The 18,651-nt window shown below is 53.3% G+C and overlaps 1 protein-coding gene across 2 annotated transcripts in view; it reads left to right on the top strand.

Annotated features, from left to right (window-relative positions):
- The window catches only part of LOC139388393 (LHFPL tetraspan subfamily member 2a protein-like), a 77,752-nt gene extending 59,657 nt beyond the window's left edge, over positions 1–18,095 (top strand). For both annotated transcript variants that reach the window (XM_071135028.1, XM_071135027.1), the window contains one exon: positions 16,538–18,095. In XM_071135028.1, coding sequence (XP_070991129.1) covers positions 16,538–16,794 — 257 coding nt within the window. In that variant the 3' untranslated portion in view covers positions 16,795–18,095. The remainder of the gene's footprint in view (positions 1–16,537) is intronic.
- The last annotated feature ends 556 nt before the right edge of the window (positions 18,096–18,651 follow it).

Below are 18,651 nucleotides of genomic sequence, written 5' to 3'. Positions count from 1 at the left end.
CTACAAAACCTTATTATTATAACGACAAAATGAAACATATATTTACCAAAAATATTGTTATCACATGTTAGTGTTATTTAACACTATAAATTATAGGTTGTTTTGGGTGGATTTTTCCTTTAATGCCCTGGCTACAGGAAGAGATAAGGACCAAAACACACAGCAACACCATATCAAGCAGTCGGTCTGTGTTGACGTGGCTGGAGAAGTTGGTGTTTTTCTGTTGGTGTTTTTCCTTCAGATTTCTTTCCTATTGACAGTGATACCTCCACATGTTTTAGACCAGAGGGATGGAAAACTCTGTCATTTCTCAGTCAGCCAGCATTCTGTGATATCACTTTATCGTCTCTCTCTCTCTCTCTCTCTCTCTGTATCTCTCTCTGTATCTCTGTCTCTATATCTCTCTCTGTATTTCTCTCTCTCTCTCTCTGTGTATATCTCTCTCTCTGTATATATATCTCTGTATCTCTCCCTGTATCTCTCTCTGTATTTCTCTCTCTCTCTCTGTGTATCTCTCTCTCTCTGTGTATATATCTCTGTATCTCTCTGTGTATATATTTCTGTATCTCTCTCTGTGTATCTCTCTCTGTATCTCTCTCTCTCTCTCTGTATTTCTCTCTGTATTTCTCTCTGTGTCTCTCTCTGTATCTGTATCTCTCTGTGTATCTCTCTCTCTCTTTGTATGTCTCTCTCTGTATCTCTCTCTGTATTTCTCTCTGTATCTCTGTATCTCTCTCTCTCTCTCTCTCTGTATCTCTCTCTGTATCTCTCTCTGTATCTCTCTTTGTATCTCTCTCTGTATCGCTCTCTGTATCTCTGTATATCTCTGTATCTCTCTGTCTGCATCTCTCTCACTCTCTCTCTCTCTTCTATATATATATATATATATATATCTCCTTTCCACCAGTTTGACTTATCTCTCTACATATATATATATATATATATATATCTGTATATCTCTCTCTCAGTATCTCTGTATCTCTCTCTTTCTCTCTCTGTATATCTCTGTATCTCTCTCTCTCTGTATATCTCTGTATCTCTCTCTCTGTATCCCTCTCTCTCTCTGTATCTCTCTCTCTGTATCTCTCTCTCTCTCTATCTATCTCTCTCTCTCTCTCTCTCTCTCTCTCTCTCTCTCTCTCTATATATATATATATATATATATATATATATATATATATATCTGTCTCTCCTTTCCACCAGTTTGACTTTCCTCCAATCATTATTTCCACTAAGTGTGCAGACCGACCGTACCGTAATGTGACCAAGACTGGGATCAGGTGGCAGATGTTTTTTGGTGAAAGGCTTGACCTCAGAGGGAGAGATTGTGGTTGTGTAGCCAGCGGTGGTCACGTCATCCCAACTGGAGTCACTAGACTGGTCCTGACTCTACTCACCTCTTTTACACACACACTGATGTCATACTGGGAAGGTTGTGTGTCTCTGATCGAAATCTATTGGAGATGTAACATAACTAGAAAGGCTTGGCCGAGATCCAGATTGTCAGACCTTCATACCGACCTTGCACCATAACGGGATGTTCAGTAATACTGAACACAAGGGGGCGCTATTTTCAAACCCCACTGTATCCTCTGTATTTCAAAGGTTAGCAATGCTAGCAAAGATGAAAGTATTTGCAGGACAGACATCCCAGCTCATAAAGTTATACAAGTAACAAAAAAAATGCTACTCTGAGTTTTCTGCACACACAGAACAAATATTAGACTACAAAGCTATTGATCCAGGAGGGGATTCTCTGCCGTTACCTAGCGAGGCTTGATTTTGGAAGAAGCTAACCATTTAGCTAGATAGCTAACTAACTAGCTACTAAATTAGGAAACCAAATGCACAAATGCAGAGCATTTAGCACATTTTAGACAGTTAACATAATAGTTATAAGATATCTGGCTGGTAAACATTTAGTTGTGAATTCCATACTGTAACTAGGTCACCTGGCGACCGCTGCACAACAGTGACTCACAAGGCTCCTGTCTCTCGTCGCGGTGTGCTTGTAAACGAACGCCACGTGACTGGGGAAATCCGGTGAAATTAAGAACGTGGCCTTCTTTATCGCTCTAACGTGTTGCGCAAGTTGACAACAGGTATTTGCTTAAAAAGTAGCAACACATATTCCAACTTATTTGTATTTATTTTTAATTCTAAGAAATACTTTCAACGGTATAGTACTGTCACACAGGTGACCTTTGACCTGGGTGCTAGGGTTGGGCTGAGTGATGGCTGATGGGAATTGTGACGCTGACTCCGGTAAACGGACGAGGAAATACAATATGGTACAGTGTGACTGACTGTTACAGGTCAGATGATAATGACTGTATTGGAACAGGCTGATCGTGACGACTAGTCTAGATGTTTCTACTGTTGAGCAAACAGAGAAAGCCAAAGTACAATACTGGCCCGGACTGACTGGAACTCAAATCTCATTACCCAATCAAATGTCTGAGATGTCGATCGATCACGAGCAGTGTTTACAAAAGAGCTGGGTGGGTGCGAGGGGGAGAGGGGGAGGGGGAAAGAGAGAGAGAGCGAGTTTACAACAGAGGTGTGGGCGAGAGGAAGAGAGAGGGAGAGGGAAAGAGATAGAGGGAAAGAGGGGGCGAGTCAGGTGAAAGGAAGTGTATTGTAGATAAAGGCTGATAGACATGAATGGAAGGTCCGGTCTACGGTCACGGTGCATATTACTGTAACCCCGAATCAGGCCTTCCTACCAACGGAACAGTAACAACTCCGGTATGACTGTGTGGACAGACATCAGGATATCATATCTGTCCCTATTATTCCCTGTTCTCCTATTACACTACAGTCCTCGGTGGAGCAAAGAACACAGAGAAACAGAAAACTCCCACAGGTTTCCCTGGGGAAAGAAAAACATGTCTAACTGCTGAAACCATTTTCTTAACTCTAGCAGGCAACGGTGGCCAGCCGTCCTCCTGTAGGGGATACTAGCTATGCAGGCTTTTGATTCAGCACTGCTCTAAGACACCTGATTCAGCTGACGAAGGTTCCCGAGGAGCAGCGGATGAGTGGAGTCGGTGTAGTTATTGGTGAGAGTGTCTTTAGGAGAGTGAGGAGACCCAGTTCTTCACCCTCTTGGCTCACAGTTCTACCTGGCAATCACAGCAGCCTGGAAGTTTCCAGTAAGAGTCCCAACCTCCTCCTCCTTCCCTTTCTCCCTTTTCTTCCCTTTTTCCTGGAAAGCTACACTCTAATATTTGTGGAGAGTTAAATGTGTGGAGAGGCAAGAAATATGAGAAAGACGACACAAACTCTTGCATCTCTCTCTCCCACCCTCTGTCCCACTCTCACTGCCTCTCTACCTCAGGCTCTGTCCCACTCTCACTGCCTCTCTACCTCAGGCTCTGTCCCACTCTCACTGCCTCTCTACCTCAGGCTCTGTCCCACTCTCACTGCCTCTCTAGCTCAGGCTCTGTCCCACTCTCACTGCCTCTCTACCTCACCCTCTGTCCCACTCTCACTGCCTCTCTCCCACCCTCTGTCCCACTCTCACTGCCTCTCTCCCACCCTCTGTCCCACTCTCACTGCCTCTCTACCTCAGGCTCTGTCCCACTCTCACTGCCTCTCTACCTCAGGCTCTGTCCCACTCTCACTGCCTTTCTACCTCACCCTCTGTCCCACTCTCACTGCCTCTCTCCCACCCTCTGTCCCACTCTCACTGCCTCTCTCCCACCCTCTGTCCCACTCTCACTGCCTCTCTCACACTCTCTGTCCCACTCTCACTGCCTCTCTCCCACCCTCTGTCCCACTCTCACTGCCTCTCTCCCACCCTCTGTCCCACTCTCACTGCCTCTCTACCTCAGGCTCTGTCCCACTCTCACTGCCTCTCTCCCACCCTCTGTCCCACTCTCACTGCCTCTCTCCCACCCTCTGTCCCACTCTCACTGCCTCTCTCCCACCCTCTGTCCCACTCTCACTGCCTCTCTACCTCAGGCTCTGTCCCACTCTCACTGCCTCTCTACCTCAGGCTCTGTCCCACTCTCACTGCCTCTCTAGCTCAGGCTCTGTCCCACTCTCACTGCCTCTCTACCTCACCCTCTGTCCCACTCTCACTGCCTCTCTCCCACCCTCTGTCCCACTCTCACTGCCTCTCTCCCACCCTCTGTCCCACTCTCACTGCCTCTTTACCTCAGGCTCTGTCCCACTCTCACTGCCTCTCTACCTCAGGCTCTGTCCCACTCTCACTGCCTCTCTCCCACCCTCTGTCCCACTCTCACTGCCTCTCTCCCACCCTCTGTCCCACTCTCACTGCCTCTCTCCCACCCTCTGTCCCACTCTCACTGCCTCTCTCCCACCCTCTGTCCCACTCTCACTGCCTCTCTCCCACCCTCTGTCCCACTCTCACTGCCTCTCTCCCACCCTCTGTCCCACTCTCACTGCCTCTCTACCTCAGGCTCTGTCCCACTCTCACTGCCTCTCTCCCACCCTCTGTCCCACTCTCACTGCCTCTCTACCTCAGGCTCTGTCCCACTCTCACTGCCTCTCTCCCACCCTCTGTCCCACTCTCACTGCCTCTCTCCCACCCTCTGTCCCACTCTCACTGCCTCTCTCCCACCCTCTGTCCCACTCTCACTGCCTCTCTCCCACCCTCTGTCCCACTCTCACTGCCTCTCTCCCACCCTCTGTCCCACTCTCACTGCCTCTCTCCCACCCTCTGTCCCACTCTCACTGCCTCTCTCCCACCCTCTGTCCCACTCTCACTGCCTCTCTACCTCAGGCTCTGTCCCACTCTCACTGCCTCTCTCCCACCCTCTGTCCCACTCTCACTGCCTCTCTACCTCAGGCTCTGTCCCACTCTCACTGCCTCTCTCCCACCCTCTGTCCCACTCTCACTGCCTCTCTCCCACCCTCTGTCCCACTCTCACTGCCTCTCTCCCACCCTCTGTCCCACTCTCACTGCCTCTCTACCTCAGGCTCTGTCCCACTCTCACTGCCTCTCTACCTCAGGCTCTGTCCCACTCTCACTGCCTCGCTACCTCACCCTCTGTCCCACTCTCACTGTCTCTCTACCACCCTCTGTCCCACTCTCACTGCCTCTCTACCTCAGGCTCTGTCCCACTCTCACTGCCTCTCTCCCACCCTCTGTCCCACTCTCACTGCCTCTCTACCTCAGGCTCTGTCCCACTCTCATTGCCTCTCTCCCACCCTCTGTCCCACTCTCACTGCCTCTCTACCTCAGGCTCTGTCCCACTCTCACTGCCTCTCTCCCACCCTCTGTCCCACTCTCACTGCCTCTCTACCTCAGGCTCTGTCCCACTCTCACTGCCTCTCTACCTCAGGCTCTGTCCCACTCTCACTGCCTCTCCACCTCACCCTCTGTCCCACTCTCACTGCCTCTCTACCACCCTCTGTCCCACTCTCACTGCCTCTCTCCCACCCTCTGTCCCACTCTCACTGCCTCTCTACCTCAGGCTCTGTCCCACTCTCACTGCCTCTCTCCCACCCTCTGTCCCACTCTCACTGCCTCTCTACCTCAGGCTCTGTCCCACTCTCACTGCCTCTCTCCCACCCTCTGTCCCACTCTCACTGCCTCTCTCCCACCCTCTGTCCCACTCTCACTGCCTCTCTCCCACCCTCTGTCCCACTCTCACTGCCTCTCTACCTCAGGCTCTGTCCCACTCTCACTGCCTCTCTACCTCAGGCTCTGTCCCACTCTCACTGCCTCGCTACCTCACCCTCTGTCCCACTCTCACTGTCTCTCTACCACCCTCTGTCCCACTCTCACTGCCTCTCGACCTCAGGCTCTGTCCCACTCTCACTGCCTCTCTCCCACCCTCTGTCCCACTCTCACTGCCTCTCTACCTCAGGCTCTGTCCCACTCTCATTGCCTCTCTCCCACCCTCTGTCCCACTCTCACTGCCTCTCTACCTCAGGCTCTGTCCCACTCTCACTGCCTCTCTCCCACCCTCTGTCCCACTCTCACTGCCTCTCTACCTCAGGCTCTGTCCCACTCTCACTGCCTCTCTACCTCAGGCTCTGTCCCACTCTCACTGCCTCTCCACCTCACCCTCTGTCCCACTCTCACTGCCTCTCTACCACCCTCTGTCCCACTCTCACTGCCTCTCTCCCACCCTCTGTCCCACTCTCACTGCCTCTCTCCCACCCTCTGTCCCACTCTCTTTGCCTCTCTCCCACCCTCTGTCCCACTCTCACTGCCTCTCTCCCACCCTCTGTCCCACTCTCACTGCCTCTCTACCTCAGGCTCTGTCCCACTCTCACTGCCTCTCTACCTCAGGCTCTGTCCCACTCTCACTGCCTCTCTCCCACCCTCTGTCCCACCCTCTGTCCCACTCTCACTGCCTCTCTCCCACCCTCTGTCCTACTCTCACTGCCTCTCTCCCACCCTCTGTCCCACTCTCACTGCCTCTCTCCCACCCTCTGTCCCACTCTCACTGCCTCTGTACCTCAGGCTCTGTCCCACTCTCACTGCCTCTCTCCCACCCTCTGTCCCACTCTCACTGCCTCTCTACCTCAGGCTCTGTTCCACTCTCACTGCCTCTCTCCCACCCTCTGTCCCACTCTCACTGCCTCTCTACCTCAGGCTCTGTCCCACTCTCACGGCCTCTCTCCCACCCTCTGTCCCACTCTCACTGCCTCTCTCCCACCCTCTGTCCCACTCTCACTGCCTCTCTCCCACCCTCTGTCCCACTCTCACTGCCTCTTTACCTCAGGCTCTGTCCCACTCTCACTGCCTCTCTACCTCAGGCTCTGTCCCACTCTCACTGCCTCTCTCCCACCCTCTGTCCCACTCTCACTGCCTCTCTCCCACCCTCTGTCCCACTCTCACTGCCTCTCTCCCACCCTCTGTCCCACTCTCACTGCCTCTCTCCCACCCTCTGTCCCACTCTCACTGCCTCTCTCCCACCCTCTGTCCCACTCTCACTGCCTCTCTCCCACCCTCTGTCCCACTCTCACTGCCTCTCTACCTCAGGCTCTGTCCCACTCTCACTGCCTCTCTCCCACCCTCTGTCCCACTCTCACTGCCTCTCTACCTCAGGCTCTGTCCCACTCTCACTGCCTCTCTCCCACCCTCTGTCCCACTCTCACTGCCTCTCTCCCACCCTCTGTCCCACTCTCACTGCCTCTCTCCCACCCTCTGTCCCACTCTCACTGCCTCTCTCCCACCCTCTGTCCCACTCTCACTGCCTCTCTCCCACCCTCTGTCCCACTCTCACTGCCTCTCTCCCACCCTCTGTCCCACTCTCACTGCCTCTCTCCCACCCTCTGTCCCACTCTCACTGCCTCTCTACCTCAGGCTCTGTCCCACTCTCACTGCCTCTCTCCCACCCTCTGTCCCACTCTCACTGCCTCTCTACCTCAGGCTCTGTCCCACTCTCACTGCCTCTCTCCCACCCTCTGTCCCACTCTCACTGCCTCTCTCCCACCCTCTGTCCCACTCTCACTGCCTCTCTCCCACCCTCTGTCCCACTCTCACTGCCTCTCTACCTCAGGCTCTGTCCCACTCTCACTGCCTCTCTACCTCAGGCTCTGTCCCACTCTCACTGCCTCGCTACCTCACCCTCTGTCCCACTCTCACTGTCTCTCTACCACCCTCTGTCCCACTCTCACTGTCTCTCTACCACCCTCTGTCCCACTCTCACTGCCTCTCTATCTCAGGCTCTGTCCCACTCTCACTGCCTCTCTCCCACCCTCTGTCCCACTCTCACTGCCTCTCTACCTCAGGCTCTGTCCCACTCTCATTGCCTCTCTCCCACCCTCTGTCCCACTCTCACTGCCTCTCTACCTCAGGCTCTGTCCCACTCTCACTGCCTCTCTCCCACCCTCTGTCCCACTCTCACTGCCTCTCTACCTCAGGCTCTGTCCCACTCTCACTGCCTCTCTACCTCAGGCTCTGTCCCACTCTCACTGCCTCTCCACCTCACCCTCTGTCCCACTCTCACTGCCTCTCTACCACCCTCTGTCCCACTCTCACTGCCTCTCTCCCACCCTCTGTCCCACTCTCACTGCCTCTCTACAGCAGGCTCTGTCCCACTCTCACTGCCTCTCTCCCACCCTCTGTCCCACTCTCACTGCCTCTCTACCTCAGGCTCTGTCCCACTCTCACTGCCTCTCTCCCACCCTCTGTCCCACTCTCACTGCCTCTCTCCCACCCTCTGTCCCACTCTCACTGCCTCTCTCCCACCCTCTGTCCCACTCTCACTGCCTCTCTACCTCAGGCTCTGTCCCACTCTCACTGCCTCTCTACCTCAGGCTCTGTCCCACTCTCACTGCCTCGCTACCTCACCCTCTGTCCCACTCTCACTGTCTCTCTACCACCCTCTGTCCCACTCTCACTGCCTCTCTACCTCAGGCTCTGTCCCACTCTCACTGCCTCTCTCCCACCCTCTGTCCCACTCTCACTGCCTCTCTACCTCAGGCTCTGTCCCACTCTCATTGCCTCTCTCCCACCCTCTGTCCCACTCTCACTGCCTCTCTACCTCAGGCTCTGTCCCACTCTCACTGCCTCTCTCCCACCCTCTGTCCCACTCTCACTGCCTCTCTACCTCAGGCTCTGTCCCACTCTCACTGCCTCTCTACCTCAGGCTCTGTCCCACTCTCACTGCCTCTCCACCTCACCCTCTGTCCCACTCTCACTGCCTCTCTACCACCCTCTGTCCCACTCTCACTGCCTCTCTCCCACCCTCTGTCCCACTCTCACTGCCTCTCTCCCACCCTCTGTCCCACTCTCTTTGCCTCTCTCCCACCCTCTGTCCCACTCTCACTGCCTCTCTCCCACCCTCTGTCCCACTCTCACTGCCTCTCTACCTCAGGCTCTGTCCCACTCTCACTGCCTCTCTACCTCAGGCTCTGTCCCACTCTCACTGCCTCTCTCCCACCCTCTGTCCCACCCTCTGTCCCACTCTCACTGCCTCTCTCCCACCCTCTGTCCTACTCTCACTGCCTCTCTCCCACCCTCTGTCCCACTCTCACTGCCTCTCTCCCACCCTCTGTCCCACTCTCACTGCCTCTGTACCTCAGGCTCTGTCCCACTCTCACTGCCTCTCTCCCACCCTCTGTCCCACTCTCACTGCCTCTCTACCTCAGGCTCTGTTCCACTCTCACTGCCTCTCTCCCACCCTCTGTCCCACTCTCACTGCCTCTCTACCTCAGGCTCTGTCCCACTCTCACTGCCTCTCTCCCACCCTCTGTCCCACTCTCACTGCCTCGCTACCTCAGGCTCTGTCCCACTCTCACTGCCTCTCTACCTCAGGCTCTGTCCCACTCTCACTGCCTCTCTACCTCAGGCTCTGTCCCACTCTCACTGCCTCTCTACCTCAGGCTCTGTCCCACTCTCACTGCCTCTCTACCTCAGGCTCTGTCCCACTCTCACTGCCTCTCTACCTCAGGCTCTGTCCCACTCTCACTGCCTCTCTACCTCAGGCTCTGTCCCACTCTCACTGCCTCTCTACCTCAGGCTCTGTCCCACTCTCACTGCCTCTCTACCTCCGGCTCTGTCCCACTCTCACTGCCTCTCTACCTCAGGCTCTGTCCCACTCTCACTGCCTCTCTACCTCAGGCTCTGTCCCACTCTCACTGCCTCTCTACCACAGGCTCTGTCCCACTCTCACTGCCTCTCTACCTCAGGCTCTGTCCCACTCTCACTGCCTCTCTACCTCCGGCTCTGTCCCACTCTCACTGCCTCTCTACCTCAGGCTCTGTCCCACTCTCACTGCCTCTCTCCCACCCTCTGTCCCACTCTCACTGCCTCTCTCCCACCCTCTGTCCCACTCTCACTGCCTCTCTCCCACCCTCTGTCCCACTCTCACTGCCTCTCTACCTCAGGCTCTGTCCCACTCTCACTGCCTCTCTACCTCAGGCTCTGTCCCACTCTCACTGCCTCTCTACCTCACCCTCTGTCCCACTCTCACTGTCTCTCTACCACCCTCTGTCCCACTCTCACTGCCTCTCTACCTCAGGCTCTGTCCCACTCTCACTGCCTCTCTCCCACCCTCTGTCCCACTCTCACTGCCTCTCTACCTCAGGCTCTGTCCCACTCTCATTGCCTCTCTCCCACCCTCTGTCCCACTCTCACTGCCTCTCTACCTCAGGCTCTGTCCCACTCTCACTGCCTCTCTCCCACCCTCTGTCCCACTCTCACTGCCTCTCTACCTCAGGCTCTGTCCCACTCTCACTGCCTCTCTACCTCAGGCTCTGTCCCACTCTCACTGCCTCTCCACCTCACCCTCTGTCCCACTCTCACTGCCTCTCTACCACCCTCTGTCCCACTCTCACTGCCTCTCTCCCACCCTCTGTCCCACTCTCACTGCCTCTCTCCCACCCTCTGTCCCACTCTCTTTGCCTCTCTCCCACCCTCTGTCCCACTCTCACTGCCTCTCTCCCACCCTCTGTCCCACTCTCACTGCCTCTCTACCTCAGGCTCTGTCCCACTCTCACTGCCTCTCTACCTCAGGCTCTGTCCCACTCTCACTGCCTCTCTCCCACCCTCTGTCCCACCCTCTGTCCCACTCTCACTGCCTCTCTCCCACCCTCTGTCCTACTCTCACTGCCTCTCTCCCACCCTCTGTCCCACTCTCACTGCCTCTCTCCCACCCTCTGTCCCACTCTCACTGCCTCTGTACCTCAGGCTCTGTCCCACTCTCACTGCCTCTCTCCCACCCTCTGTCCCACTCTCACTGCCTCTCTACCTCAGGCTCTGTTCCACTCTCACTGCCTCTCTCCCACCCTCTGTCCCACTCTCACTGCCTCTCTACCTCAGGCTCTGTCCCACTCTCACTGCCTCTCTCCCACCCTCTGTCCCACTCTCACTGCCTCTCTACCTCAGGCTCTGTCCCACTCTCACTGCCTCTCTACCTCAGGCTCTGTCCCACTCTCACTGCCTCTCTACCTCAGGCTCTGTCCCACTCTCACTGCCTCTCTACCTCAGGCTCTGTCCCACTCTCACTGCCTCTCTACCTCAGGCTCTGTCCCACTCTCACTGCCTCTCTACCTCAGGCTCTGTCCCACTCTCACTGCCTCTCTACCTCAGGCTCTGTCCCACTCTCACTGCCTCTCTACCTCAGGCTCTGTCCCACTCTCACTGCCTCTCTACCTCCGGCTCTGTCCCACTCTCACTGCCTCTCTACCTCAGGCTCTGTCCCACTCTCACTGCCTCTCTACCTCAGGCTCTGTCCCACTCTCACTGCCTCTCTACCTCAGGCTCTGTCGCGGTACGTTCACACCATTTCCTTGTGTTGAGAGGAGGTGAACACCCCGGTTTTCTGGGAACCAGGAGTAGAATGGCCGGGTCAAAGAGAGAGGGGGTGGAGGAGTGTAGAGAAGGGGGTGGAGGAGTGTAGAGAAGGGGGTGGAGGAGTGTGGAGAAGGGGGTTGAGGAGTGTAGAGAAGAGGGTGGAGGAGTGTAGAGAAGAGGGTGGAGGAGTGTGGAGAAGAGGGTGGAGGAGTGTGGAGAAGGGGGTGGAGGAGTGTGGAGAAGGGGGTTGAAGAATATAGAGAAGAGGGTGGAGGAGTGTGGAGAAGAGGGTGGAGGAGTGTGGAGAAGGGGGTGGAGGAGTGTGGAGAAGAGGGTGGAGGAGTGTGGAGAAGGGGGTTGAGGAGTGTAGAGAAGAGGGTGGAGGAGTGTAGAGAAGAGGGTGGAGGAGTGTAGAGAAGAGGGTGGAGGAGTGTAGAGAAGAGGGTTGAGGAGTGTAGAGAAGAGGGTGGAGGAGTGTAGAGAAGAGGGTGGAGGAGTGTAGAGAAGAGGGTGGAGGAGTGTAGAGAAGAGGGTGGAGGAGTGTAGAGAAGAGGGTGGAGTTTGGAGAAGGGGGTGGAGGAGTGTAGAGAAGAGGGTGGAGGAGTGTGGAGAAGGGGGTGGAGGAGTGTAGAGAAGAGGGTGGAGGAGTGTAGGTCAGTGTTTCCCAACTCCTCGAGTACCCCCAGCAGCGCACATTGTTGTTGTAGCCCAGACTGGTTGTTGTAGCCCTGGACAGACTTCAACACATTGTTGTTGTATTCAACTCATTGTTGTTGTAGCCCTGGACAGACTCCCCTGATTCAACACATTGTTGTTGTAGCCCTGGACAGACTCCCCTGATTCAACTCATTGTTGTTGTAGCCCTGGACAGACTCCCCTGATTCAACTCATTGTTGTTGTAGCCCTGGACAGACTCCCTGGACAGACTCCCCTGATTCAACTCATTGTTGTTGTAGCCCTGGACAGACTCCCCTGATTCAACCACATTGTTGTTGTAGCCCTGGACAGACTCCCCTGATTCAACCACATTGTTGTTGTAGCCCTGGACAGACTCCCCTGATTCAACCACATTGTTGTTGTAGCCCTGGACAGACTCCCCTGATTCAACTCATTGAGGCCTTGATGATTAGTTGACAAGTTGACTCCGGTGTTCTTGTCCAGGACTACAACAACAAAATGTGCTGCTGGGGCTATTCAAGGTCTGGAGTTAGGAAACACTGGTTGAGACAGAGGGCGAAGGGGGAGGGGGTTTGACACAGAGAGGGGTGAAAAAGGATGCAGGGGTGTGGGGGTAGTGTGGGTGTAGGGGGTAGTGTGGAGGTAGGGGGGTTGTTTGGGAGAAGTGGGGGTAGGGATTAGGGGGGTAGTGTGGGGTTAAGGGGGTACGGGGGTAGTGTGGGGGAAGGGGGTAGTAGAATTGAAACCATACCTCCAGTCCGTCACCAGAGCTGCTCTGGCTGTCAAGGCAACGCAACAACATGTGGAAGCAATTTATGACCTACTTTTCATTTCCGCATTTAATAGGATTTCGGTCTGCTCTGAGAGAGATGGAGAAAGAGAGAGAGAGGAAAGCTGGTGTCGGCATTGCACTTTTTTTCCCCATCTCCTGGCGAAGCGAGTGACTGGGGCAGACAGAGGGAGGGAAGGAGGCTTAGAGTGCTGGACTGATATAGAGGTGCAGGAGACCTAAGAGGCCATTTATGGCCCCTCTCTCTTTTTTATCTCTCTCCATACCCTTCTCTCTCCATACCCTTCTCTCTCCATACCCTTCCCTCTCCATACCCTTCTCTCTCCATACCCTTCCCTCTCCATACCCTTCTCTCTCCATACCCTTCTCTCTCCATACCCTTCTCTCTCCATACCCTTCCCTCTCCATACCCTTCTCTCTCCATACCCTTCCCTCTCCATACCCTTCCCTCTCCATACCCTTCCCTCTCCATACCCTTCCTCTCTCCATACCCTTCTCTCTCCATACCCTTCTCTCTCCATACCCTTCTCTCTCCATACCCTTCCCTCTCCATACCCTTCCCTCTCCATACCCTTCTCCTCTCCATACCCTTCTCTCTCCATACCCTTCTCTCTCCATACCCTTCTCTCTCCATACCCTTCTCTCTCCATACCCTTCTCTCTCCATACCCTTCTCTCTCCATACCCTTCCCTCTCCATACCCTCTCCATACCCTTCTCTCTCCATACCCTTCTCTCTCTCCATACCCTTCTCTCTCCATACCCTTCTCTCTCTCCATACCCTTCTCTCCATACCCTTCTCTCTCCATACCCTTCCCTCTCCATACCCTTCTCTCTCCATACCCTTCTCTCTCCATACCCTTCCCTCTCCATACCCTTCCCTCTCCATACCCTTCTCTCTCCATACCCTTCTCTCTCCATACCCTTCCCTCTCCATACCCTTCTCTCTCCATACCCTTCCCTCTCCATACCCTTCTCTCTCCATACCCTTCCCTCTCCATACCCTTCTCTCTCCATACCCTTCTCTCTCCATCGCTCTCTCTCTCCATACCTTTCTCTCTCCATCGCTCTCTCTCTCCATACCCTTCTCTCTCCATCGCTCTCTCTCTCCATACCCTTCTCTCTCCATACCCTTCTCTCTCCATACCCTTCCCTCTCCATACCCTTCTCTCTCCATACCCTTCCCTCTCCATACCCTTCCCTCTCCATACCCTTCCCTCTCCATACCCTTCTCTCTCCATACCCTTCCCTCTCCATACCCTTCTCTCTCCATACCCTTCTCTCTCCATACCCTTCCCTCTCCATACCCTTCTCTCTCCATACCCTTCCCTCTCCATACCCTTCTCTCTCCATACCCTTCCCTCTCCATACCCTTCCCTCTCCATACCCTTCTCTCTCCATACCCTTCTCTCTCCATACCCTTCTCTCTCCATACCCTTCCCTCTCCATACCCTTCTTTCTCCATACCCTTCTCTCTCCATACCCTTCCCTCTCCATACCCTTCTCTCTCCATACCCTTCTCTCTCCATACCCTTCTCTCTCCATACCCTTCCCTCTCCATACCCTTCCCTCTCCATACCCTTCTCTCTCCATACCCTTCTCTCTCCATACCCTTCCCTCTCCATACCCTTCTCTCTCCATACCCTTCCCTCTCCATACCCTTCTCTCTCCATACCCTTCCCTCTCCATACCCTTCTCTCTCCATACCCTTCTCTCTCCATACCCTCTCTCTCTCCATACCCTTCTCTCTCCATCGCTCTCTCTCCATACCCTTCTCTCTCCATCGCTCTCTCTCTCCATACCCTTCTCTCTCCATCGCTCTCTCTCTCCATACCCTTCTCTCTCCATACCCTTCTCTCTCCGTCGATCTCTCTCTCTAGCCTTTCATTTTAAACCTATTATTCTAACTGTTTCCTACTGAGATGCAGACGGCTGCAGACCCTCAGGCTGCCTGAGTGATCCGCTCCCACGGTAGGGAGGGGAGAGGAGCAGGAGAGGCATGCAGGACAAGTCATGAAATCTCTGAACTAGTGGCCTTACGGTAGTGATATGTGCCTGTAGACATATCGTAGTTACATTGTTCCCAATCTAGACTCGAGTGGACATCCAGCATTACTATTGCAGTTCTATTAACAGAGCTTCCAGTAGTAGACTTATATTAGTAGACTTCTAGTAGTAGACTTCTAGTAGTATACTTCTAGTAGTAGACTTCTAGTAGTAGACTTCCAGTAGTAGACTTCCAGTAGTAGACATCGAGTAGTAGACTTCTAGTAGTAGACTCCCAGTAGTAGACATCTAGTAGTAGACTTCTAGTAGTAGACTTCCAGTAGTAGACTTCCAGTAGTAGACATCTAGTAGTAGACTTCTAGTAGTAGACTCCCAGTAGTAGACATCTAGTAGTAGACTTCTAGTAGTAGAATTCCAGTAGTAGACATCTAGCAGTAGACTTCTAGTAGTAGAATTCCAGTAGTAGACTTCTAGTAGTAGACTTCTAGTAGTAGAATTCCAGTAGTAGACTTCTAGTAGTAGACTTCTAGTAGTAGAATTCCAGTAGTAGACATCTAGCAGTAGACTTCTAGTAGTAGACTGCCAGTAGTAGACTGCCAGTAGTAGACTTACAGTAGTAGACTTCTAGTAGTAGACATCTAGCAGTAGACTTCTAGTAGTAGACTGCCAGTAGTAGACTTCTAGTAGTAGACTTCTAGTAGTAGACTTCTAGTAGTAGACTTCCAGTAGTAGACTTCCGGTAGTAGACTTCCAGTAGTAGACTTCCAGTAGTAGACTTCCAGTAGTAGACATCTAGTAGTAGACTTCTAGTAGTAGACTTCCAGTAGTAGACTTCTAGTAGTAGACTTCCAGTAGTAGACATCTAGCAGTAGACTTCTAGTAGTAGACTGCCAGTAGTAGACTTCTAGTAGTAGACTTCTGATATATTGTAGTTCCAGACCCAGCTGCCAACAGCGTGACGGAACGTCTCCTGGTGTGTGTCAAAGCTGGGGAACCAGTAGGAGGATCACTGCCTTTTCCTATAACGTCATTCTGGAGTATGGAGATGGTCTGTGCAGGGATACAGAGATATTGAACACAAGACACTACAGGGGCCTGCGCTGTTTTTTGTGGGATTTGGGCAAACGTTTCAACTGCTACTTCAGACCAAGCTTCGATTAGGCTTTCCTCTAAGTTCTGGTGTTGTACAGGGGTGTTGTAACAGAATCCGTGTTCTGTTAAAAGTGGAACATTATACAGTGCAGGGGTGTTGTAACCGAATCGGTGTGGTGTTAGAAGTAGGTCCCGCCCCCACAGGAAGTGGCTCCATCCTCCAGCAGCGAGAGATACAGGAATCTGAGACAGGGTTAGTCGGTCGGTCACTTCAGTGACTTGGCAGGAGGAAACCCCTTTTCCTGTTGTTCCTGTAACCTTGTGCTGTAACCTCAGCGATGCGGGGAGCATGTTTGAGGAAAGATGGGCATCAGGCCTTTTTGTTGCAATGAGAGTTGACACTGGCCAGGTGTACTGTTAGAATGGAATGGAGTAGGAGTCCCATCTGAAAGGGATGGTGAAGGAAATCATTTTAGCCCCGTATAGTATGTTTGACCAACGGGAAGTCAGAATGCTAACGTGTTATTGAAACAGGAAGTGTTTTGATACCAGGGAATGTAGCTGTTAGCTGTTCTGTGGATGGACTTTAGAGAATGTGCTGTTGTCATCCCACACTTCTCTGCAGCTACATTTAAAACACACATTCAATCAGTCACACACATATGTTTGCTGGTTCTAAGTCTATTTAATGCTTTATATTGTTACTGATGAACTAACGCTGGCTCTCTCTCCCCTCTCTCTGGTCCAGGTCTGTTTTTGATCCTGGGTCTGATGCTATACCCTGCAGGCTGGGGTTCAGACAAGGTGCAGCTGTACTGTGGTCAGGACGCGGCTCCCTACCGGTCGGGGCTGTGCACCATGGGCTGGGCCTTCTACACAGCCATGGGGGGCACCGTGCTCACCTTCGTCTGTGCTGTGTTCTCCGCCCAGGCCGAGATCGCCACGTCCTCAGACAAGGTGCAGGAGGAGATTGAGGAGGGCAAGAGCCTTATCTGCCTGCTCTGAGGCTGACGAGGAGGATTGTCACGTCCTATCCCCCTCGTCTCCACTCTGGGGCCCAGCTGTCAATCAAACGGAGCCCCCCCCCCCCCCCCCCCCCCCCCATATTGTTTACCACTAAGACTGACTCTCTGACCTTTGACCCTGTATTGTTGTTATTGTTGATGTGGGAGAAATCTACAGTGCCAAGCTTTTCACAAACGTGTGTTTCAGTGTATTTCCTCTCTCCGCCACCAGAGGTGCTGTCTGTCTGTGTTCTGTGTGTTATTATTTGTAATGTGTGCCAGTACCAGCTACCCTGACACCAGTAAGTTTGTATTGTAAATAAGTGTGCATATACTGTACATAGTGATGATGATGATGATGATCTGAGAATGGTGGTCCTCTCAGCTCTGTTCAGGCTGTGTGTTAAATGATGTCACTCTCGCCTTGAATCCTGGTGTGATGATGTCACGACCTGAAGATCTGCCTACCTGGTGCTAGTCAACTGTAATAACGTAAAATCCCAGATAGAAGTTGCCCCTGGCTACAGATCTAGGATCAGATTTCCCAACCCCAAATCATAACCTGAACCTAATGGGGAGGATCAAATAACATCTGACCCTGGACCAGCGGTTAGAGGGAACTTCTGCCAGCGCCAACTTAAGCCAGGTGTGAGTAAATTTACAAGGGAACCACTACTCAGTCCAGTAAACTACTCTCAGACATGGCCTTAGTTTAGCATGGAATCGTGATGTCCTTAAAGCATACAGAATGTACTGTCAATTGAAATGACCAATGTATGTCTTCTTGGACCCTTGAAATGTATTGATGCGACACCTACACCAGCCATGGTTCACACGGACTGCATGAGCCTGCTAAGAGAGAGCTGTGGTGTGTTTGTGTGTGTGTGTGTGTTTGTTATTGTGTGTGAGAGACTGTGCTTGGTTCCTTTTTTAAATATTGAGATGATTTTGCCTGGACCCCCCCCCCCCCTCTGATGATCCTGGTCTCGTTGGATCTCTGATGATCCTGGTCTCGTTGGACCCCCCCCCATCTCTGATGATCCTAGCCTGGTCTCGTTGAGGTCCTCCTCAGCCGACTCCCTATAATCCTTGGACAAAGACTTGGACAACAACACACAAGTATTCATATGAGTGTCTTGTTTCAGGGAGGACTCTTATTCCTGCGACACCAAGGGAGGACTGTTATTCCGGCAACACCAGCCACAGCGCTGGAGAGAACGTGTGTTGTTGAATGGTCATCCCACTTTCCCAGCACCTCGGTCCGTCTCTGCCAAACCAATAAAAACAGAAAGAGAAAGAAAATATGTCCTGGGTTCATCTCTCTGTAATGTGATGTGTGGAAGGATGGGTAGGGGAGGGAGGGAGGGAGGGAGGGAGGGAGGGAGGGGGGGGAGGGAGGGAGGGAGGGGGGGGGGAGGGAGGGAGGGAGGGAGGGAGGGAGGGAGGGGGAGGGGGGGGGAGGGAGGGGGGGAGGGAGGGGGGGAGGGAGGGAGGGGGGGAGGGGGGGGGGGGGGAGGGAGGGAGGGAGGGGGGAGGGAGGGGGAGGGAGGGAGGGGGGGAGGGGGGAGGGAGGGAGGGAGGGAGGGAGGGAAGGGACGGAGGGAAATAAGTGGTGTTCACTCACTATCGCCAGCTATAACCTACCCCTCACCACACTCCAGACCGCCAGTGTGTATGTGCGTGAGTCACCCCCCCCACCCATGCACGCACGCAGCGCGCAAACACACACACACACACACACACACACAGAGCAGTTGATGACTTCCAGATTGGACAGCGTTTCCATGTCACTTGACAAATTTCCCTCTTCCTCCAGAGGGCTGCAGTATGAGACTCCAAGCCCCTCGTCTACTGTCAG

Source organism: Oncorhynchus clarkii, chromosome 29 (assembly GCF_045791955.1).
Source record: "Oncorhynchus clarkii lewisi isolate Uvic-CL-2024 chromosome 29, UVic_Ocla_1.0, whole genome shotgun sequence".
NCBI classification, from domain to species: domain Eukaryota; kingdom Metazoa; phylum Chordata; class Actinopteri; order Salmoniformes; family Salmonidae; genus Oncorhynchus; species Oncorhynchus clarkii.
This window is presented reverse-complemented; position numbering and strand designations above follow the sequence as displayed.